This window comes from Lates calcarifer, linkage group LG8, assembly GCF_001640805.2.
Source record: "Lates calcarifer isolate ASB-BC8 linkage group LG8, TLL_Latcal_v3, whole genome shotgun sequence".
NCBI classification, from domain to species: domain Eukaryota; kingdom Metazoa; phylum Chordata; class Actinopteri; family Centropomidae; genus Lates; species Lates calcarifer.
This window is the reverse complement of record NC_066840.1, coordinates 22,070,552-22,094,196: the sequence shown is the minus strand read 5'-3', so window position 1 is coordinate 22,094,196 and position 23,645 is coordinate 22,070,552. Positions and strand designations below refer to the sequence as shown.

General features: G+C 39.0%; 2 protein-coding genes across 3 annotated transcripts; one reads left to right on the top strand and one right to left on the bottom strand.

Moving 5' to 3' along the window:
* The first annotated feature begins 497 nt into the window (after nt 1–497).
* Nucleotides 498–9,025, top strand: pcgf1 (polycomb group ring finger 1). Of its 2 annotated transcripts, none has more exons than XM_018703047.2 (9): nt 498–633; nt 3,051–3,156; nt 3,292–3,444; nt 3,608–3,679; nt 4,162–4,267; nt 4,471–4,513; nt 6,963–7,046; nt 8,490–8,570; nt 8,841–9,025. In XM_018703047.2, the coding sequence occupies exons 1-9, from the start codon at nt 547–549 to the stop codon at nt 8,889–8,891; spliced, it is 783 nt and encodes a 260-aa protein (XP_018558563.1). In that variant the 5' UTR covers nt 498–546; the 3' UTR covers nt 8,892–9,025. The 2 variants fall into 2 exon arrangements, with proteins under 2 accessions (XP_018558563.1, XP_018558562.1); XM_018703046.2 differs by having other exon boundaries at nt 6,960–7,046.
* A 5,790-nt stretch (nt 9,026–14,815) lies between these two features.
* lbx2 (ladybird homeobox 2) lies at nt 14,816–17,654 on the bottom strand. Its single transcript, XM_018703014.2, has 2 exons — nt 16,685–17,654; nt 14,816–16,011 (listed from the first exon to the last, which is right to left on the bottom strand). Exons 1-2 carry the CDS (start codon nt 17,007–17,009, stop codon nt 15,548–15,550), a joined length of 789 nt encoding a protein of 262 aa, XP_018558530.1. The 5' UTR covers nt 17,010–17,654; the 3' UTR covers nt 14,816–15,547.
* Between the last annotated feature and the right edge of the window lie 5,991 nt (nt 17,655–23,645).

The window sequence follows — 23,645 nt, the reverse complement described above, 5'->3', positions numbered from 1 at the left end:
GACTTGCACCCACACAGGGTTCTTTAAAAAGCAAACAATAATGTACATAACTTATTAGCATTTTTTTGCACTTGATATGTATTCATTCTTACTCTGCTGTGTCTTGCTGTGTAATTTGCATTTGTATGAAAACATGCACCACTTGCTGTGAATCACTCAACACAGTCATCCAGGAACAGGTACACAAACAAGAAAAGACGAGAAAAAAGACAAGAGAAAATATATTTTTTAGATCTTTTTTCTTTAAACTTTAACTATTTGGAGTGAGTTTTCCTTGTTGGGAAGGATTAGGGCCTGCCATTGGGATTAACCATTTTTTCGTATTAATTACTTAACAAATAGATGATTAAGAAAATGTGTAGGCCTGCATACAACGAGCATGAAAATGTAAATGTGAAATAATCTATTTTATAATTTTATTATTTTTATATTTATATTATTATATTATTTATTTTGTCCTTGTTTATATTTCGCAGTTACCCGCCTTCTCCAGCTTGCTCAAATTGCCACGTCCGGTTTACCCGGAAGTAAGCATAATTCCCAAAGATGGCGGAGCAAGGTCCGATGGCTATAGCGATGCGGCTACGAAATCAGCTACAGTCCGTCTACAAACTGGACCCGCTGAGGAACGAGGTGAGTGGCCGTGTTATTTGAACTCATCCGCACCGGGGAAGAAACAGGCGGGCAGTCAGACGCCGGCAGAGGCGAGTTAAACGCGCGCATTGACGGGAGATCGTTGTCGTCTCCGCGGCGCTGATGGAGAGAGAGGGAGAGCGATGCTGAAGAGAGCCGTGTGTGAGCATGCGTGGACAAGGGGGAGTCCACCCGTGTTGTTCTGCCTTTACGTGCCGAAATCCCGTCAACTAACTGTTTAGCTAATTTTAGCCCAGCTGCTTTCATCAGTTAAACCGGGAATTTGTTAGTAGTTCAAGTACCATGTGAACGAACAGACACGGGGACGGCTGCTGACCCCGTAGGTTCTCTCTCGGCTTGTTGTATAATGAAGTAACGGCTGGCCGTTTTTAACTGCCTTCGGTTTGTGTTTATGGAGAACAACGACGCCGCGTTGTTAGCAGCGGTCACGTTAGTTTGCTCGGTATCGCTGAGTTACCGTGTGAAGCTGGTCCCAACTCAAGTTCGAAAACCATATTTGAACCTCGACCCACTTTCGTTAAAATGTTCCTACCCGTTCACATTTTTCTTAGTTTTATTTTGAAATTTCACTGGTTCGTCCTTTTATAGTTTCTTACTTAAACACTTAGGTCAAAGGTGCAACCCCGCACCTGTGCTTCGTTCAAAAGCATGCTAGCGTTTCCAGGTTGAGTGCTCTTTCCACAGCGAAGCGCCCGAACAAAAAAACATGTTCTCATTCGCCCCGTTTTCATTCGGCAAACAACAAAACTTCGCACCACAACCATCGTCTGGTAAGAAGTGAGACAAACAGTCTAGCCGACTAAGTAACTTCATGCTTGGGATGTTACAAAATCAATAAAGGTCAACATAGACACAGAGAATGACACCGGCTATGTCCGTGTTTAAAATGTGTGATTGCTAAAAAAGCCATCTTCTTAACTTTGCTGCTACACAACCTCAACCAAGGCTACACACTCAGCTGATTACTCTGCTAAGTGACAGTTACACCTCCATTCACTGACCGATGTTACGATATTGTTGTCTTCATTTGCATGTTTCGGTTGTTTCAGAGCGTGAAAAGGTAATTTAATCACAGGTGATGGCAACAACCCTGCCGTATATTCGGCTATATTGACATTTAAAATGAACGATCGTAGTAGAAGCTAGAGGCGTTAAAAGTTGTGTTAACTTTACTGCCACTAACCCACAGTGGGCTGTCTGAAGTCACTGGTTTACACAAAGCTCTGTTATACGCATTGGAACACCAAGCCAGAGTCTGCAGCTTTACACACTGTTTTGGAAAAGTTCAGTTTTGGGGAGGAGAAAGCCAGAGGGTTAAACAGAGACTTTCTCCTCCACTAGGTGCAAATATATGGGAGCGACCAGTTACACTCAGAGGCCATTTAATTAGGTACACCTGTGTAATCTGATGCAATACAATACACTCAAAAGAGGTGTAATTAAAAATGGTTTAGTATTGAGGTCATAGTTAGTTGTAGTGTTGTACAGGACTGTGCTTTATATTGAATATTTTTGCCCACCTCATGTATGTAAATGGGGAAGACAAAAATTAAATACACTTTAATCCAGTACCATCCAGTACACCACTTATGACTATGACCTCAATTGAATTTACACAGTACTTACGATGTCAGCAAATATTTGAACAATGAAATCTCTACCAAGTAAAGTGGCAACTGAGTGTACAGTTTAGTTTTTATTGAATTCATTGTGTTGCTCTTCCTACAACACACTGAGAAAGCTCAAAGTGCTGAAACCTTGGTGCAGTTTGTTGCTTTTATGTTGCTTTATCTAGTATTCATAACACTGGTTTTATCTTAAACTCACAGTCACAAGTTTGAGTAGAGTCACTGTACATTCACTTTGCTTCAAAAGAACGCACAAAGTAAAGCAGTTTATTCTTTAATCAAAGAAAGAGGCAATTGAGCTGTTGCCTGAATTTGTGTACAGTCATGATTATGACTTAGTTGCTTTATTAAACATAAGTTCACAAATTTTCCAACGTCCATCCTGAAACGGTATTCCTGTTCCCACATGTACACTGTAATCATTCCCCCTGGTCGTACTGGTTATAAAAAGATCCCTTCATAATGTGGTTCCAGTACAATGAAATCCACAGTCTTTTCTTTTTGGGACAAAATTCAACAAGGAAACACTGTCCAGGGAAATCAGACTGTTGTTTTAAGACAGATTTGAAAAATCTTAAGCTGTCTTGATCCCACAGAACAAAAAACAAATATGTACATCTTTTGCGTTCAAGTGAGAAGTTTGTTTTGAGTTTAAAGCTTGGCAGTGCAGAGTGTTTGTGCTTATTAAACTTTGCTTTGGGGCATAAATAATTGACACCAAACCTTTAAATTTGCCAAATCTGTAAAACTCTTTGTCCATCTCAACAGGAGGAGGTCAAGTTGAAGATCAAGGACCTGAATGAACACATCGTCTGCTACCTTTGTGCGGGTTACTTCATAGATGCCACAACAATTACAGAGTGTTTGCACACCTGTGAGTTATATAATAATCTGTTCTCATGTTATTAATTTGTAAAAGTTTTTCTGCCATTCCACAAGAATTATTTTCAGCAGGATATCTTCAGGCTAATATGAATGAAATGCCTCTTTCTTTCTTTTTGTTCTACAGTCTGTAAAAGTTGTATTGTGAAATACCTGCAAACGAGCAAGTATTGTCCAATGTGCAACATCAAAATCCATGAGACGCAGCCTTTACTCAATCTCAAACTGGATCGAGTGATGCAAGACATTGTCTACAAACTGGTGCCTGGACTTCAAGAAAGTATGTAAAAAGTCTGCTCTGTGTGTCAGTGTTGGGAACACTTGTACCCCTAACAATAAAAGTTAAACAGAAAATATTTTAACATAATTAAATGCTAAGTTGTCAGTCTACCTGTGATGTTTGTTTAATTAGTCACATAATGTTAACGTTCCTGTTTTAACAGGTGAGGACAAACGAATAAAGGAATTTTATCAGTCACGTGGGTTAGAGAGAGTCATCCAACCTGTTGGGGATGGTAAGTCTTCAATTTACTATGTCTCAGTCTGTGATTTAATCTTAAACCATTTATTCACTTGTTTTTGTTGTTTCTGTTGTTTTAAATGCATTTTAATGTCTTATTTTTAATGTATTTCTGTGCCACTGTAAGCAAGAACAAGGCTAGGCTACTTGACCTTGCTTTGCCTTTTGATCAGATGGGCATGCAAGATTTTTTTAATCCTGCTTGTGTGACATTGTTGGTTTAACTTCTGCTTACTTTCTTCTGTCAGAGTTCGGTTGTTTTTTGTTGGCTTGTGATCTTTTCTTTGCCCAGTTTAAATATACGTTGGCACTTTTTGAATGTATGAACATTTAGAACATCTGACGGTGTGCCCCAAATTCTATGGATAATGATACATTGTTTGGTTGATCATATTTCAGTAACCTGGCAAGTCAACAACATGGTGATAAATGTGTTCTTTACTTTGCAAAATTAAACTTTATTTCTCCTTTCACTAGATGCAGTACCCGATGCTACAGGTTTGCCGTACACAAGCTTTGATCATTCAAAAGCTCACTTCTACAGATATGATGAGCAGGTTTCACTCTGTTTAGAAAGGCTAAGGTAAGCTTTACCTTTGTCTCTTATTAATTTGTATCAAAGTGATCTATGTTTATTTTTATGATAAGTAATCTATTTTGAGATGAGTTTGATGTGAATATGAAAGTGACTGTTGGTATTTGTTGTGGTAGATATAAGTCTTAAGATAAACCTCTCCAACATAACATGCATTTTACAGTGCTGTCTGTTATGTTTCATCTTTACAGTTCATCGCTTGCTGGAAAAGATAAGACAAAACTTACTCTTCAGGTAAGTCATTTCTATCAATAAACTATCGTAGATGTATTTACCGTTGTATTCCAGTAAAAGTCTGTGTACTTAGAGAAACTGTTGAGCTGGTTATGAATGCTTTCAAAGCGACTTGGCTCACAGGTTTGCACAACCGTGCAAAACATGTCTCCAGGGGCTCATTTTTGAAGCCTTAACAAGTAATTTTCTACCCTTAACTGCTAAGCAAATACATGGCACAATGACATCTGCAGCAACAGCAGAAATCAGCACTCAGAGCTGGTTAGTCTGGCTGCAGATGAAGCCTAAAACTCACAGAGAGACATGGATAAGTGGGACAAGTATGCCAGTGAAGCATATAATCATTCTTTATCTCCCACCCAGACCACTAATTTCTCAATAATTGCAGATTTTATAAATGTTTGAGAAAACGTTGCGGTGTTTTCAACCTACATCTTGAAGCTTAGAAGGCCAAGATGTTGAGTAATGTTTGTAGTGATTAGTGGTTTAAAATGGACTGTTTGATAATTTCTCAGTTTAACATGAGAATTTTCCTCAACATTTTCCTCACATCTGAACATTTACAACCCTGAAATTTGACACATAAGAAGACTAAAGACAGATTTAAGAATGTTTGGCATGCAGCAAAGTTTGATTTAAGTGTAAATGCAGTGATTATTACAACAGTGATCCAAATAGTTCCTCTAGCAGTGGCTGATTGTACATTGATTTCTGTTTGTACACATTTACAGCCTAGTGATTTAAGTGTAAAGGTGTTTGGAACACTTTGATTAACAGTTCCAAACCCACTAAGCTGTAAAATTTGCCTACCTTGTCAGCTGTTACTGGGGTTTTCACTGTGTGGCTGGACACTCTTGACAGGCCCATTTGTCGTGGAATATGTGTATCAAGGGAAGTGGAACTGTTTAATGCCCAGACTGGACTGAATTTGAATAATGATCATTGGGGTAGAAATTGAACTAAAACACATGCCTTTGTCAAATTCCATTGTGCCTATTCCTTTCCTTTCCCCCTTGCCCAACCATCATCATTATACCAACTGCAGAGACTTTAGTCAGCCAGAAGAGGGCGCCCTTGTTAAACAAATGCCTGTGTTTTAATGTTGGTCTCTGTCAATTCTGGGCTCAAATCAAGATTTAAGGTCTAAAAAAATGTTTTCATTGTGGTAAATTTTGATAAGAGATTTTGTCTTTTATATCAAACAGGCAGGGTTGTTTTGTGCTTTTAATTTGATCTTATAGTTTGAAAAAAAATACTGAACTCAAACAGAGTTGCACGAGAGGTTGTGAATTCCAACTTTTAGCATAGTGATCAGGTTACCGCTGTAAGCATTAGGGCATCATTACTCACCCATGTCCTCTTTGACCACTCTGTGTAGTTAAAATGTGTTTATTGTTGTATCTAATGTTACATTATAATAATAGTAATGGAAACATGCAGCTTCATTGGTTCCATTCCTGACTGTGTTTGACTCTGTAACCTCTGTGTGAGAATAGATTAGCCAGCGATGAGGACTCTCCTTTATTAAAATATAAAAACATAAGTGTAAACACACTCTGGGGTGTAATGGTGCACCAGTTTGCCAAGACAGGCTGTGTCCTTGTAGTGTTCTGGTTTTGAATTTTGACTCTTAACCTTTGTAACATACTGTTCTCTCATGCTGACTGGACATGCAACATGTCCATTCATCCTCAGCTGTTTTTATAGAGGTGGAATTGGTAAATGAAATTTCTGCCATAGCTTTAAAAGAAATACCCTCTTGTACTGCATGCAGGGGGAAAGGAAATCCAGCTCTACAGCTTAATAGTGTGTAATAAGTCAACTGAGACTGGAAAATGTCCTGCAGGAACCTGGGGTTTTGCTAACTGTAAATCTAAATTGTAACAGAAGCATGCCACACCCTGTCGATACACTGTTTCCACGTTATTGGTTTGCTTTTCTTATACACTTGGAATGTATTTAGTGTTGGATAGATATTTTGAAAATATTTTTTTAAATGCTAAAATTAAAAAAAAGGTAATAGACAACATACTGTACCTGTAGTGTTACAAGCACATCTAAAGAGACATTTATGACTGTCTTTTTACATAAACTGAACAGCAAAACCAAAAATGTAAGTCAACACTAAGCAAAAAGTTATTTCTGCACCAGTTAGTAGTGTTTACACAGATCAAGTTGACAGCAGTAGCAAGTACAGTGAGTTGAATTTTCCATGGTTCAGTAGCCTGTTGGTGTAAACAAGGCATCTTAACCTGCAGTATAAACAAGAAATCAAGGGTACAAGAAAACAAGACATCTGCCTAGCTAGCTCCCCAGTGACCACAAGTGTCAGCGCAGCAAAAACTTGATTTATGTGAATTACCTATTTTTTAATTATGTGTCATTGACCAGTCACATTGCTTGTCCTGAAGATTTAGACTGTTTTGGTTTGATCTTGTCTCTGCAGCAGAAGTTTGTTCGCTGTTCTGTTCGAGCAGAAGTGAGACACCTACGGAAAGTGCTTTGTCATCGGCTAAACGTGGAAAAACACCAGGTCAGTGGGTAATCATCGGTGATTTGATAAAAGGTGATGTTATAGTACACATGAAATTATACTTAATATTTGTCAATATTTATCTGGTGTATGCTAATGTGGACAAATGTGTGATATGTGACTATTAAGCTGTATTATCCACTTTCTCTTATCAGAGAAAGCTGCGGAGAAAAGATAACATTTCTTATTATTAGACAATTTTACATTTGCCATTGTGTATGTAAACATGCTTTCTTTACTGTGCTGATCATTGGTTGGCTTGGGAATGATGCATTAAGAAAGACTTGATATTGGCTAAGCTTTTACTAATAACATTCATGTGTGAAATTAAATGTTGTAAAATCACGTATTGAGACATGCTCTCATATCAGTGCCAAGATAAAGTGTACTGACCATCAGTAAACTGCAAGTAACCATAGCAACATTACTTATACTCTATGCTACATAGAGTGAGGTCCAAAAATCGGAGACTAACCCGGGCATGTGTTCAAATGACAACATACAAAATCTTAAAAAATTAGTGACAGTACATTATTTTCGGTGGCGGGTCAAACAAACTACCTGTGAAGACTTTCACAACTTTGAACCCGTCCAGCCTAATGGAGACTGCTAGGCTTAATATATTTAATTTTTACTGAACGTTTACTTGGACTCAGCTGCATTTTGTTAAAATGGATGACCAAAAGTCGACTGTAAACTTTGCAAACAGCAGTTTGCATATCACAGCTGAACAACCAACGTGGCTCATCATCTAAAAACGGTAGGTTAACTTGTCTGCGTTGGGAGTTGGATTTCAGTTTAATATAATCACGTTAAAATGATGCAACATGCTGTAAATACTAGCTTGTTATGTTTATAATTCATTTAAACTAATAAGGCTACCAGGTAGCGCACTCTCAGTCCATTGTAGCCGATTAAGTTAATCTACAGAAAGCGTGATTATTTTTTTCCCCTGTGACCGGAGAGGGGACAATTTCAAACAAACAATGAATAAATCCATTGTGTTATGAGATTTTAATTCTTCTTGCCTTGAAAGTGTTTTTAATTAAACAAAGTCACTGCAGTAAAGTAACAGGAGAGTGCAGAAATCTTGTCCAGATTTTCTTAGCTAACAAATTTGTTTATCAGCCATGTTTCTCTGGTCCTTGAGCTCTATGGCTAATTGAAGTGATTTCTTGTGACTTGCTTAAGGCTGTTTGGGTTAAATCTTTAATCAAAGGAAATGTGCGTTTTCATGATTGTGATAAGGCCTCACTGAACAAATACATGAGTTCGTGATGTGATGTCAAACTTGCCTAAGTATGCTTGTAGTTGGGGGAAAAAAGTTTTTCTGCTGCTTTGTCACGTCTTTTACTAACAGCAAACATGTTTTCACATATAAAAATAATCACAGATGTTCCCTTCAGATTCCCCCTCACATCTGTTTGTGTGGTCTCCCTATAGGTCCAGATGTTGTTCAATAACGAGTCTCTGCCCGATCACATGACCATGAAACGATTATGGCTCTCACACTGGTTTGGCAAGGTACAGTACAGCCACTGTCAGCTATTGCCAGCAAATGTCATACATTCCTTCACACTTGAACAGATTTTCTTTTTACTATATCTACAGTAGTTCAATTGGAAAAACGGGAGAAAGTTCACTGACGATGTGTAATGGCAAATAGAAATTGCCAACTGCTAAACTTAATAGTTAAGTTTTTAAAAGATGAACATAATTCATATTACTAGATAAATACCTAAATTCAAATGCGTTGGATGCATAAATAATGTTTAATTTTTTTTTCTCTTCTAGGCCCAACCACTAGTCCTTCACTATACCATCAAGGACAAAAGGACCAGATAGGATTTGTTTTCAGTCTGACGATAGCTGTACATATTTTGTACAATACATATTCTATTTTAATAGTGTTTGTGTACATATACTTATTTTCCTTGTTTTGTATTTTTGAAAATAAATTTTAAATGGGAAAAATACAAGAGTTTGTATCACTTGCTGAAGATGTGTGTGCTTGTTTATCTACATTAAGATCTGAACAGCACAAAGAGTGTGTGTCTCATGATCGATGGTGGAGTGATCATCCTTTCTAGACATTAGCAAAACTATATGTTTTTACTTGTTGCAGTTGTATTTCATTTTGATTTTATTCTTAATACTTCAATACTATTGATAATAATGCAGCAGCTGTCTCTGCAAAGCCAACCTATAATCAGTTATGAGCAACAGAAGTTGCTAATTATGTGATACTTTTATATTAATGCTGAGGGGAAAGAAGCATCGACCTCCAGAATATAGATTGTGCTTTAGCTATCCTAATTGGAAACATGCTAATCGGTGCTACAGTGTTAAATATGCAGTAAGGAAAATCAAAACTTAAAACAATTTTTAAAAAGCATCAGAAGTATACAAGCTATACTATACAACATGATGTCATGGTGGTCAAATCATACCTTGGTATTTGATTTTTTTTTTTAGTGGAACTACTTAAGTGCAATGATACTTCTTTTGTTTTCTTATGGACTTCCTCATTTCATTTTTTTTTCCATGTTTAATATTTTTACCATTTAAATTTCAGATGTAATGACTTTTCCCTACCAATCAGTAAAAATATAATGTTAATGGGCAGGCGTCTTACAAAATGAATGTGAATGAAATATTAATGTACGGCACTAAGGTATTACTGCACAATTTTTTGCCTACTTAAATTTGATATGTAGTTTAAACACCCCTGGCCTCCGCCACAGTCCTGAGTCTGTGTGAATATGTCTGTTTCAGCTTTTACACATCTGGACTGCTGCATTTTTCTCCAATCCTCTTTACGAAACTGCTCAGCCTCTGTCAGGTTGCACAGGGACTGTGAGTGAACAGTAATTTTAAAGTCCTGCCACAAATTCTGGACTCCGACTTGGCCAGTCGTTGTCCTGAATCCATTTCTATCCAGCTCTGGCTTTATGTTTGGGGGTTATTGTCTTGTTGAAATAAATCATCTCTCAAGTTGCAGTGCATCTGCAGACTGCAGCAGATTTCCGGTAGGATTTTTCTGTGCTGATTTTTGTCTTCTATGTCCCCAATCGGGGGGTCTACTGCAGGCAGATATCTCCACACCAAGAAGCTGCCACCACCGGGCTCCTTATGGTGTGTCGCTCTGTGCTGTGTGTTGCGGTGGTGATTTCAGCAAACATGATATTTGATATTTTGAGTCAAAAAGTGTAAATTTAGTCTAATCAGACCATAGAATCATCTTCCACTTCATGTCAGTCTCCCACGCACCCTGTGGCCAACACCAGCTTCAGTGTTTTTTCAAAGATGTGACTGGTGAATCTTAGTAACAGCGGGTTCACGTGTCTGTTGTCAGCTGTGTAGCTCCTTTGGTATCCACACAGATCTCTTGGTGGCCTCCCTCACTACTGCTCTTCTGACAGATACTCAGCCTGCATAAGGCAGTTTTACAGCTGTGCCACATCCTTTCCATTTTTATAGTTGATCTTACTATAATCTAGGCAATATTCAATGCCTTGGAAATTGTCTTGTATCTCTCCCTTGAGCTGTAGTTTTCAGCACGTGTCACTGTGCAAGTAATGATTTAGATGTATGTATATGGTACCTTTTTTATTCCACAAGTGCAAAAATAATAATGATAATAATCCACTGGGTTTCAATACTTAAAAATTCTAAAATATAAAAACAAAAACGTCCATGCAGGGCGAAGACTTTTATAGGTGACAAAACAATTTGACCACATGGTCTATCAACAGCTGTCTCAACTTTTTATAGGCACTTGTATATCTTTTCTGACCACAAAATAACAGTCTGTGGACAGTAGGTAGTAAAATTCTGCTCATAAGCCTACTTATTTATTTTTTTTAATGAAAGCATTAAGATAACCAGCATTTAAAAACTCAGAAGATCAAATGCCATGAGATTTGTCGTTGATGTGAGGGGAACTTTTGTCAACACACTTAAATAAAGTTGGGAGATTTGCAAGAGGCAGATTCCAAGAAAAATGGTCAAATTTGCTGCAGCACAGGCTGAGGATCCTGACTTCCCTAGCTCAAAAAATGCTGCAGCTCAATAACATCTTTCATCAGACCCTGCATGCCAAATAAATACCCATGTCTTTCTAACTCCATACTCCCAGTTTGTAAGGCACGCTTTCTGTGATAAGTATATGGTTTGCAAGCCCAGTTGGAGACAACACCACTCAGGGTTTTAGACAAGACAATATATAACTCTTCTCACAGGCTGTGTAGTACTCCTCCCGATGTGTAAACAGAGCTTCATGTGTAAAATCACTGCAGTTAGTGCCCCTTTAAGCAGCATAGTTGCCATTACAAAATGTAAAAGCAGCTAAGCCAACTGGCATTCCACCTCGTCTTTTAAATGTTTATGTGACACACTTAACTGTGGTGATATTTTATTGCATGTTTTAGAGGCTTGCAGAGAAAACTGTAAATGAAAAACGTTTGTGGATAAATGTGCTCTTCGCTGTGGCGGCTTTACATGGATTGTTGTTTTTGACTCACGATTTCATAACAAAAACAAAAGCTCATCCATCTAGACCCACAGCCTCTTCATCTTGTTTTGCACTGATCTCAGAGACAGTCCTTCCAGATCAGCACTAGGTGGCAGACTTGGTGCTTTTCAGACACTGGGGGCAGGAGGCAAGCTTTGATGTGTGTGATCCTGTCCAGAGTGAAAGGAAAGACTCTGGTAACCTGACAGGGGCTGATAATGTATACAAGCCCTGTATCTTATTCTGTCTCTACTCTTTCTAAGTAGACTGTGCTGTAGAAGCCAGAACATTTCAGCAACACTTCACTGAGTTGCAACAGTAGTGTCTTGAGTAATAACTCAAGCACAAAAGAACATAGTAAATGTGCTTGATAAATTTTTAACATTTAGATAACACTGTGTAGGTAACATCTCGTTTGTATTTTATTCTACTGCTATATGAAGACTAGCATCAGTGCTTGGTGTTTATGTGTCTTAAAGGGCAAAGGTTAGAAATGGAGTTTAGATTTCATATGAAAGAAGAGCTCATCTTCACCAGAGGCATAACAATTTTCCATTTTAGTACAAAGGTCAGTAACGTGGAATAAGGCAGCTGAGGAGTAAAGACTTGCCAGATCTTCTCATCACTCAGGGTGAGATGCTATAAACAAAAAGGAAGCTGTTTGTTGAATTTTTAAAAAAGTTTCCAGATGTGTGTTTTAATATTTTCTCAATAACCTTGATAATATCTTGGAGTTAATAGGAACCTTTGGCTGTTTTCAATCAGGCCCCAGTGGCCAATGTTTCTAAATGAGGAATTAAATAATCTCCATGACAAGCTGCACACCAGTCATCATCATCAGCAGCAGCAGCAGCACATACACACAGGCACACGTACATTCATATTATAGGTTTCCCCTCAGCCGCCTTATAAAGCCTGAGCACGTCCCTACAGGGCACTTTTATGTTGAAAAGGCAAAATTCCCTAAAGCTCTGACCTTTAGGCCAGAATGAAGATTTCTGGGTTCCTGTTGGAGCGCTAGCTTAGATTGCATTTTGTCTTTCTTGGCACCTCTGGGCTTTAATTTTTCCTATTATAATACATAGAAAAATGTACACCTGAATGTGGACCCAAACAAAGAGAACCACTGATTTTGAAGAGCCACTTAGCTTGTGTGTAATTCATCTGTCTCTCTTTGAGAAGCACCACATACGCTTTTAGCTTTAAAAAAAACTAAATCAATCCATAATATTGCTCTCAAAATTCATCACTTACTGAAGCAGTTATTTAATGTAGAAATTGTGAAATTAATACTGCTGTTGCAACTATACTGGCTACTACCACTAATAATAATGATGATAATTATAATATTAATCATAATAATGATGATCAGAATAGTAACTACTATATCCTTCCATTTAAAATTTCTGTGAAAAGGAATAAGATTTAAATGGCAGAAGGAGCAGTACAATGCTGTTAAGATAAAAAGTATTATAATGATACCATATAAGAATATTAAATGCAGTTAAGAACGTTATTAAGTCAGTGTATAGCATCTCAAACAGAGTAATAGCCCACTGTTTTTTATGAACAAGTCGTAGGTTTTATCAGGAGGTTTAAGGCTGAGGACTTAACCCGCTTGTCCACTGACTTTTATTTAAAGCTCCATCCTCTATGTTGTTCCTCCTGCCAGTCCAGAGTGGCTCCATGATAAAAGGTCTGCTTGACTTTTCAACCTTCACGATTCCAGCCGATTGGTTCTATTGTGAGCGCCAGCCTGCTCTGTCCCTATACCCACAAAAAAAAGAAAGAAAAAAAGAGGGGGATCCTAACAAGATCGTTCATTCGCACACGTACTCTCACATTATCATATTAAGTCTGTATATTTTTTATTCCAAGCCTAAGTAGTTTTATTTCACTGATTTCATTTGTTTCCATTGCGTCAAGCAACTCCTGTCAAGAAAACGGTTTTAAATATCGTTCCTCTTGCTCTCATCTTTATATATTTATACATATATATTTAAGTTCTGTTTTAAAAAAATAGATTTTAATGTCTAGGAGCTGAAAACGAGAATTGCTTAATTTATTTTCTCGAATATTCACAACGTCTTCATTAAAAACAACAACAACAACAAAATATTTAGAAAATTCCAAAATAATAAATATTGTCTGTCTCAGTCTCTAAACAAAGCATCAAATGACCTCAGTGAGCAGCATGACACTGACTTGATGAGACACAGTTTTTGTATTTAGGCGAGCGAAAAAATAAAATCTGCACTGCACATGTGTTTATAGTAACCATCAGTAGAGAGTCTTATTGTTTTAGGGCAAATTACATGTTATCACTAAATAGCTACAACAACACCACCCTCCCGTTCGTCAGATACACACACACACACACACACACACTAAACTCTTGATCCCCTTTCAAAACTGTTGCAAATGGTCAGCCAGCAGCAGCAGCACGTCGCATTTCCACTGCCTCCCATTGAGGTTTATTCATTAGGATCCTCACACTAACCCATTTGCTATTCATGGGAGACCTTTTTCTCCCTCTCTCTCTTTCCAAACAAACCCCGAGTTAAGAGTGGCAGATGCGTGCCATTATTGCCCACGGCTCGGTGGAAGCTGTTTTTTATGTAAGGCAAAGGCGGGTTAACCTAATCAATCATGTCGACTAGTTGTGTTAAAGACGATTCATGGAAGGAGGAAGAAAACATATGGCACAGGGGTGGAGGCAAGCTTTTCTTAACACCGCAGCCAGACCGGGATCTTCTTGTGACAAGATGTATTCAAAGCGGGGCGAAAGAATGGGAATAAAGGCGGTAGGACGGCTGCTAATTGAAGTCATGGCACTTGAAGGCTGAAAGCAGAGGTCAATTATTCAAAAGCGCCCGTTTTTACCAAGCAGGCTGAATATTTTATGTATTTCCTTAATCTCTAAGGACAAATTCGTAAGTTATTATATTCATATAATAATCATATAGAACACAAGTGTGACTTTATGTCATCCTGCATTCCTATAGAGATTTATAGAGTGCCTGTGGTGCTCAATGTTGAGCTATTGGTACTCTTATAATATTCCTTCAGGGATTTAATAACACATGGATCTCCATTATATTTTTTTCCACTTTAAATTGTATTAACTTCCCTTAAAAATCACATTTTTCACAGTCTAATCATACTCTCTGTGTCATCCCCTGATTTTTAATTTAGGATTATACTAAAGACTTACAATACTTTTATGAATAATCACAAATCCAACCGCGCAGAAAGCTTCTTGAAATATCATATAACCTTTATTTACATAGATGCTGATTAAATAGAATGTTACAATAAAATTATCGCATAGGATGTTTGATCTATATACAGAACTCAGAGCGTGTAAAAGTTTGCAGTCGATACTAATAGTGATGCCTCCTTTTGCGCTGCGAACAGGCCTGCATGCTTGCAGAAACAGGTTTCGCTCAGGACAAAAAAATAAAAAATAAAATAAAAATAGTATTACACTTAAGGTGGGATGGACTGACACATCGACCCCAGGCTGTGCATGAGAAAAAAAAAACAAGGGGTGGAGGGGATTCATTTAAATATTTGGCAGATCCGATTCCTTAAACAGAAGAATGCGAATAAATGGCAAACAAAAAAAATCATTGCACAACTTTCCACATACCCCCCCAAAAACGAACGTGAAATATTGAAATGTTTACACAATTTTCAGTCTTCCTGTACCATAACAGTCAGGTCTGTCTGAAAGGAAAGCAGATATTCCTCAGATATTGTGGTGAAACTTTAACGACAGACTTGGAAGGCTTTACAAGTCCGATTAATAAATTAAAATGAAGGAAGAAAAAGAGGAGGAGGAGAAAAAAAAACTTTCCTGAAATGTTTATATATGTGTATATTCTCCTTTTTTGTCAATATCCGTGCAAAAGTTTGGGAAGAAAAATGCCCCCTTTTCAATATTCTTTTTTGTTGCTGCTTATGAAAATCTCAGGCCCCCTGACTGTCAATCGTCCACCTCGATCTCCTCGTCGTCCTCCGAGAATTCATCCGTGGTTTGGTCTCTGGATGAGGAGGGGGACTGTGGGAAGGCCCGGTGTCCTTGCGAGGTCGGGGAGATACTGGGCGATCTGGCCTCCGGCCCCCCACCCTGGGGATCCTCAATGTTGTCCATGCTGACGAGCTTCTGCAGGGTCTGTGGGGTGATTTTCTTTAGCGACTCCACGTCCGCTTTCATCTCCTCCAGGTCCCGCTTGAGTTTGGCCCTGCGGTTCTGAAACCAGGTGATGACCTGCGCGTTGGACAGCCCCAGCTGCTGCGCGATCTGGTCTCGGTCGGCCGGAGAGAGATACTTCTGGTACAAAAACCTCTTCTCCAGCTCGTAGATCTGGTGATTGGTGAAGGCCGTCCGCGACTTTCTCCTCTTTTTCGACGTCTGTCTCTGTCCGAAGGCGTTTAGATGCTCGCGACCTTGGAGGGGTGGGAGAAGAAAACACACATGAGGAATGAAACAGCCGCAAGGGCCACTTCCCCCCCCCGAAACTACAGCAGCAACAGAGGGCACTGCAGAACAGGCCTGTCCTCGGTTTACAGGCTTAGTTTTGTCTTTTTCCTTTAAGCAAAATCATTTGATTTAAACAGCAACGAGACAACTTTAATGAACTTGGCTGAGTCAAGAGCCTTCTACACTAACAGGGATTCAACCAAAGAGCGAGATTGTTCATTATTTTCTTGTAGTGGATCAGGAATGCACAACATGCATGTGTCGTTTAAGTTTATCTGTCAGTCTGCCCATTTTTATTCGACATGACACTGCATGCAGTTGTCTATAATGGCTGATTGACTTTTTGACAGCATGCAAACTGATATAGTAGCCACTGTATTGGCCACTTTTACATATCATATGCATGCACATTTCAATGCGTACATGTGGCATTTTCATCGTCTCATTTAGTATTTTGTACACAATCCCATACAGCTGTCCTTGCATGTCCACACTAAAAGTCAGAACAAGCTAGCAGTGATTTCAGCTGAGTCTGATGACGGTTGTGTTTGCTTCCCTTTCAGAATAACCGCTTTAAAGTAACTGTGTCTATCTGGAAATGTATATTTGAGCAAAAAATACAAAATACCTGGTCTTTACCTTCTGCTGCCTGGATAACGCTGACTTCCAGACCCTTAAACGTTTTGCTGGCCAACTCCTCCAGCGCGCACAGCGGCGAGGAGGGAGTGGTGATCCCGTTTCTCGCCGCGTTAGAGCCCGTGACTTTCTCCAGCACTCTCGGCGGACAGATACTGGCAACCGACTTCTTTACCGAGGGTTTGTTAAGGATATCCTCAATGCTGAACGGCGTTAGAGGCTTGTTGGAGTTGGCCGGCGGCGGCAGCTGGTCCAAGGGAGCCCGTCTCCTCTCCTCGCCGCTGGACTGCAACACAGAACCTGCCTTCATGTCTTTACTGGAGGTCATCGCAGTCCCGAAGAATCGCTGCTTCCACAAAGTTGATTATTTCATTCAAATGGTCGTTTTAAGCGTCCACAAGTGTTTCTTCTGGTGCTCGGCGTTCTCGAAGACCTCCTCTATATTTTGACACTTAAAGCCGAATGCCGCAACTTAGTTCGCCTGAGAGCTTTCCTCCAAAATAACCATGCTTCGGGCGTAGTTGCAAAGGCAGCCGGACTGTATTCCCCTCAGAGATTCGCAGTTCCTCTGCCAAGCTCCATGTAGATCTTTTGGAAGTAACAGACTGGAGGGGGGTGAATCCCTGCAAGGGAAAAAAAGCTGTCTCAAGCAGCAAGAAAAAGAAAGCCACTGCTAACGAGTTATTGTTGATTGGGCGAAGTTCAATTAGAGAAACACTACACTACTTGCTGACCCGCTGCTGCGTCTTAAAGGGCCGGACCATAATAACTAATTGGACGTGGGGAATAGGAGGAGTCTGTTGCTGCCGAGGAGAAAGATGCCCTGAAATGTTTATGCATCTGTTTCCCTCTGCTGGTCTGTTCTTCTAGAAAGGGAGAGTTAATGGCCATTAAAATACTGCCACCAGCATCTTTGCATTATGGGAGAGTTTGGAGGAACACACGAGCCAACAATGGTCTCCAGCCGTGATACTCATTTTGTCATTTTGGTGCGTAATTACGCATAGAGCGTTATGCGTAATGTGCGCATTAGACATTGTGTTGCATTGGAATTTGGGTCAAAAATAGCAACAATGAGCATATTTACGGACCTGATTGTGAAGTGCACTAAAATTATTTGACTACGAATGAACAGAAGCTGTTTGCAGCTATGACAGCAGAATCATAGTTATTTTTATATTATTCAATTAAATATCTTGAAAAAGCCTTGGAGAGATCATTTCTTGGACCAAGGCAATCACATTTAAAGACAGCAACGAAAGAAAAATCCATAATGTGCAGAGCTGAATTTGCTTACAGTGTTTCTTTACCTTAGTTTATGCCGTTTGTTGTGGTATATTCTTTTCTCCTTCCTTGGTAAATTATCCGTGCGTCATTGTGACCCTGCAGGTAAAAACCCAGAGTTACAGTGTAATTTAATGCGGTGGCGTGAAACAAGCGTCTAATAAATGTGACGCCGAGCTGTGGCTCAAGAGTCTGGGGACGGAGAATGTGAATTATACTCAAAGAGGGTTTAGGATGTAGAGAGAGAGAGAAAACGGGAGACGAGTTGGACACCGAGGAGAGTAGCAGGTACGTCTGTTTAGAGGAGACACACCTTGTTTTATTTAAGACTTATTTGGCTGCTGTCGCCATTTGGGCACTTTGTTCGTTTTAATGCTTTTTAAAAAATGAGAGCTTAAACATAACCTGAAGGCAGAACGAAATATACACTTTACATTCATAATAATAATAATAAAACTAAAAGAAAGCTGTGAAATATTTGGTTGCATGAGAACATCGTTTGAATTACCCGGGATTAAAACACCACCACTCTGAATAGAGATAAAAAAAATAGACATTTATTTACACAAAATGGAACAAAGGCTTCTCGTGAAAGGTAATTATAATATATAAATTTAGCTTGTATTTCAAAAGTTGAATTATAATGTACACGTGTGCCAACTGCTGGCCACAAGCCAGAGGTTGAATAAAACAAAGGCAGCAGAAAATGTAGTATTTTAACAACACAATCAGATTATTCTGACCCATTTGGATGGAGCCTGCCGCCCAGGAAGCCACTGCGGAGATTCTTGTGCCAACAGGAGCATATGGTGACATTGGTTTAGGGACAGAGTTATAAAACAGCAGGAAATTCTATTAGCTGCCTTGGAGGTCCAACCTTTGCGACTGCTTTGAATATATATTTCTCCATAACAAGCAGGAGTTTGCGTGAGTAAATTTAGTTTGGGGATTTGGACAGGAACATGCATCGTTTTGATAAAAGTAGCAGGTAGCCAAAAATCCAGGCTGGTCTGAGCAGCTATTAATATCACAGTGACTATGATTTACTTTGACATTTTAAGACCTGAACACGAAATGAGACTGTAGCAGACTGTATACAGTGATTTTATTACTTTTGTACAGTTGTCACACAAAGAAACGAATTATTATTTTAAAAGAGTAAAGAAAAGAAAATTTGCTTTTAATTTACAGAGAGTTTAAACAGATAACATGTTCATAGTCGTTCCACTATGATTGCTGTAACAGAAAAAAATCTTAAAGCTTTTATCTAAATTTATATTTTTCTTTCCCAGTTTACCATAATTTTCCCTGCAGGCCTTTCTCATCCACACAAGGATCATGCCTATAGTTGTGTGAGAGAGGAAATCCTTCTGCTGATTTTTATTTCACTGGTAATTTCATAGATTTGATCTTCCTGAAGATAAACCTGCCCTGAGCTCTGCAGCCCACCAGCACCCGCGCTGCTGTAGATTATTAACCCTCAAATTTGGTTTAAGCGTGAACAGCCCCAAGACCTCCCCATACAACGGTCCAATAGACTTTATGGTCTGAAGTGAAGCTGGTCCGAAAGGCTTTTCTTTTTTCTCTTTTCTTAATTTAAACGTTAATTAGAAGCAGAGCAGCTGACATCATCAATCATCAGTTCTTGAGGGATTTAATTGGATGATTCGCTTCGCCTTTACCTCCTATCAGCACCGGCCTCCTTACTCCAAAAAGTAATGCGTTGCACTGAGTCACTTTAAGAGAATATTATTAGAATTTTTCATCGTGAGGACCAATTAATCAAACACCACCACATCCTCCAGCTCCCCCTCTCTTACATTTAAACTTCACTGGTCTCCTATAAATAATCACGAGGGCCAAATGTGCGGTGCTCGTGTCATCCTGTAGCTCGATAAAATCAAAGCAATGGGAAAACGCCCACCCGGTAAAGGTCAGCCTTTCTGTCATTAATCACCAAATTAATTCACAGCGTTCCGGAGCGAATATCAGGGAATGCTTAAAGTATCCAATTCAGCCTCCATCGGAGACTCAGAGAGGGTGATGACAAATGCAACAACTGCAATAATAATCCTGAAAATGTAATTTGTTACAGTGCTGTAACGCGTTACCCCTCCTCATTGCTCTGCATGCAGAGAGCCAAGCAGCTTCCCAGCCGCGCCTCAGGTGCTTTGCACAAGAAAAAAAAACATGTTTTGGGAGCGAAGAGAAAATATTATTTTTAATGCATTTTTTTTCCGATTTCGATTGGTTCAGAGGTCTAACGCTGTTCAGTATAGAGTAAAACACAAATGCTTCAACCTGCAGGAAAGCGATTATATCTGCAATCCCGTACAATTTGCGCATCTTTTCATCGTTAATTTTTGTCAAAAAGAAAATTTTTCCTACAAAAAAGAACGGGGCTAAAATAACATTTTAATAGGAAATTCAGAAAATACATAATGACAAATTATAAGGACATAAAACACCATCTAGGGCCACCATTATCACAGAATAGAAATTTGAGATAAAATACAAATATCTGTAGAAATATTGTAGAAATACTAATTTTATTCGAGACTACAAAAATAACATAAATAAGGACAAGGTCGCTATTAAATTGGCATTGAGTGCCACAGATATTTTCAGCCCCTTTCAGATACATGTTCGGTTATTTTCGGAATATTATGCTCATTTTATCCCTTCAAAATAAGTGCTTTATTTGGGGGGTTAAACATTATTTAGGTTCACGTGTAAAGGCCGTGCAGCCTGTGTTTTTGTCTCCTCTGCAATGTTGTAAAGAGGCAGCTCTCACAGCGCAGCGTGTCGCCCTGTATTATGAAACAAAACAGCTGTAAACGCCTCTCAGTATAACATGATACAGGAGAAGGCTGCTCAGGGCGCTGTGGGTGTGTTTGTTTCCATTCTTAACCGGGCTGTTTCCACTGTAAAACACACTGTGCGGCTGACTGAGAGACTTGATGAAGTTGTGTGCTGATGAGGCTCCACAGCACGTCTGATCCCAAATGAACTGGGCTGCGTGGCTGGACGGTGTGTACCTCTTTTTAATTCATTTTTGCAGCACCAATAGCTTGTGATCTAAACGGTAAAAAATCTGTATGTATTAATAGTCTAAACAAACATATTATTTTTTCAGGCTAAATGTCTAATAATATAAACAATAATGCAAAAAGTAAGAATAAGAATTTGTGGAATTATGTAGACCATTTATTTAACTAAAAATGAAAAAGATAAGACAAGAGATATTTGTGGGTTTTTTTTCGAGTTTTATGATGAAGACATGACATTCTTCCCAACATCCATCATCCAACTCATCCCACCTGCCGTGCGTGCGTGCGGCTGTGTGTGAATATCAAATTACTAGACCCTCGGTGCTGACGCTCGTGTCACCCGTGGAGAATGTTCTTTCCAAGTTGTCCTCGAACGCACCGTTACACCGTTACAGTTTGACGTCGCTCCACCGGTTGAGACGCACAGGTGTTCATCTCCGCAGCAGTTTCATTCTGTGTGGAGGTGATGCGTCGTTCACGCACTGAGTTGTCATTGGCCAAGGCTTCCTATTACATCATTATCCTCAGTGTTTCTTCACAAGTACCATCAAAAGCTGGCGTTGGTTGGATTTCTGAGGAGATGAGGGTGTTATTCTGTGATTATTATCAGACCTAAAATCCATCAAAATAACATGCTGCAATCAGTATATCAATTTCTGTTCTTTCTGCTTCATATTTGCCTTTTGTAATAAGAAATCCTTTACAGCCTCCAAATTAATGGCAAAACCTGACATCAGGACCTTTTATTTTCACTATGGACCAATCTGCTAATTCTTTTCTTCATTAATCAGTTCATCATTCATTGCAAATGTTAGCAAGTGGTGGAAATTCTCACTCTAATTTCTTAGAGCCCTAAATTAATGTGTTTGTTTTTTTTGTCAGACCAACAGTCAAAAACACAAACATATCAATTTTACTATACATCAAAAAATCACATTTGAGAAGTTGGAACCAGTGAATGCTTATCATTTTTTGCTTGAAAAGTGCCTGAAACAATTATTTGAATATCAGAATAGCAAGAGAATCTTTTTTTTTTTTTGATCAACTAATTGATTAATCAACTATCAGTCGTTTCACCCTTCACATCCATCACCCCTAAAAGTTAGCAGGTGTCTCTCTCTTGCATTAGTGAGCGAGGTATTCTGACTGCCTTTAAATATATGATACAGCCACATCAGCTACTGTCTGCGTGCATGCTAACACCTTGTTTTCTTGAGTTTGGTGTTGATGGACACTTGTGTTTAATAATGCGACACACAACAGAAATATTCTACAAACAACTGCAAATAAATGAAAATCAACAGATTCTCAAAACTGTCAAGTGGAACAACAGTTGTGATTAGAAATAAAGTATAGAAAGAAAGAAAAAGAAAAAAGAAATTGTTAATTTAAATATAGGCAGTAGCCCTCCATGGTTTGATTGACATCTGTCGGCACACACCTTGTGTCATTTCCTGTTACTGCAATTATAGAAAACTACTGTCATTTCCTGGATCTTAACTACTAACATTAGTACATATAATGTGTAAATAACTGAGTCACAGGCGTAGTGAACAGTGATGCTGTTGTGGTAACAGTTTGATAAAGACATCAGAGTTTCTGCAGTGCACGACTCTATTATTCTACCACCACCCACTGCTCTCCTCTCACTGACATATACTGAACCATATGGATTCCCAGCAGGTCTGCAGAGTTTCCCAAATAAATAACAGCAAAGCCCTAACACCTCTGAACACAAAACTACTGTAGACCTCTGTGGCTTCATTTTGTTTCATGGCCTGCGATCACACACACCACACATACACACATACACACATACACTCCACCACCACCCCCACTCCTGAGAGTGGACTGTGTCGTCCTTGTTGCTCTCTAATGGCCCGCTGGGGCCCATGTAAGATCATAAAGAAGGATATGTGGAAGCTTAAAGCAGGATTACAGCATTAAGCCTGAATGTTTCTCCTGTTTGACTCTTGATTAGCCTCATTACTATGTAATTAGCCTACAGACTGGAGGTATACATAGCATGGAATCTGACACCAGACAGTAGATTTATATTGCTGATGTGTGTGTGTTTGTGGCACAAAGCCAACTTGCTCTAAAAAAACACCTAAAATGACCAATGACGCCACACTAATTGTATTATTATTAGTAGTAGTGATAAAAAATACATTATGAATGAAAGATTTAATTTGTGGGTTGCTTTAACCTGTGTCCACCTGCAAAAACTTTATTAAAGTGATCTAGTTACAATTGAAAGACAAACATTTGTTAACCAAATACAGGATTTTTTGACTAAAACTGTAGCAAATATTAGAAACACTTTATAGCATCAGAAAAGACCAGTGTTTTGGTGGCAGGGAGCCTTTTTGGAGTCATTAGGCATAATTATCATCAACTTTTAGAGGGATTTGAAATTCAAAATTGCATTCTGTGCGAGATTAAAGTCACTGAACAACCTGCATTCAGCAATTCAGCATATTGTCAGCACACATTCGTGCACACACACACACACACACACACTCACACACACACGGAGTGCACGTGGCCAGATCTATTTATAGGTGATGATGGGAGTCTGCTGCTGAGATGCTCTGTGATCAGGAATGACCACGACATGAGCACTCAAC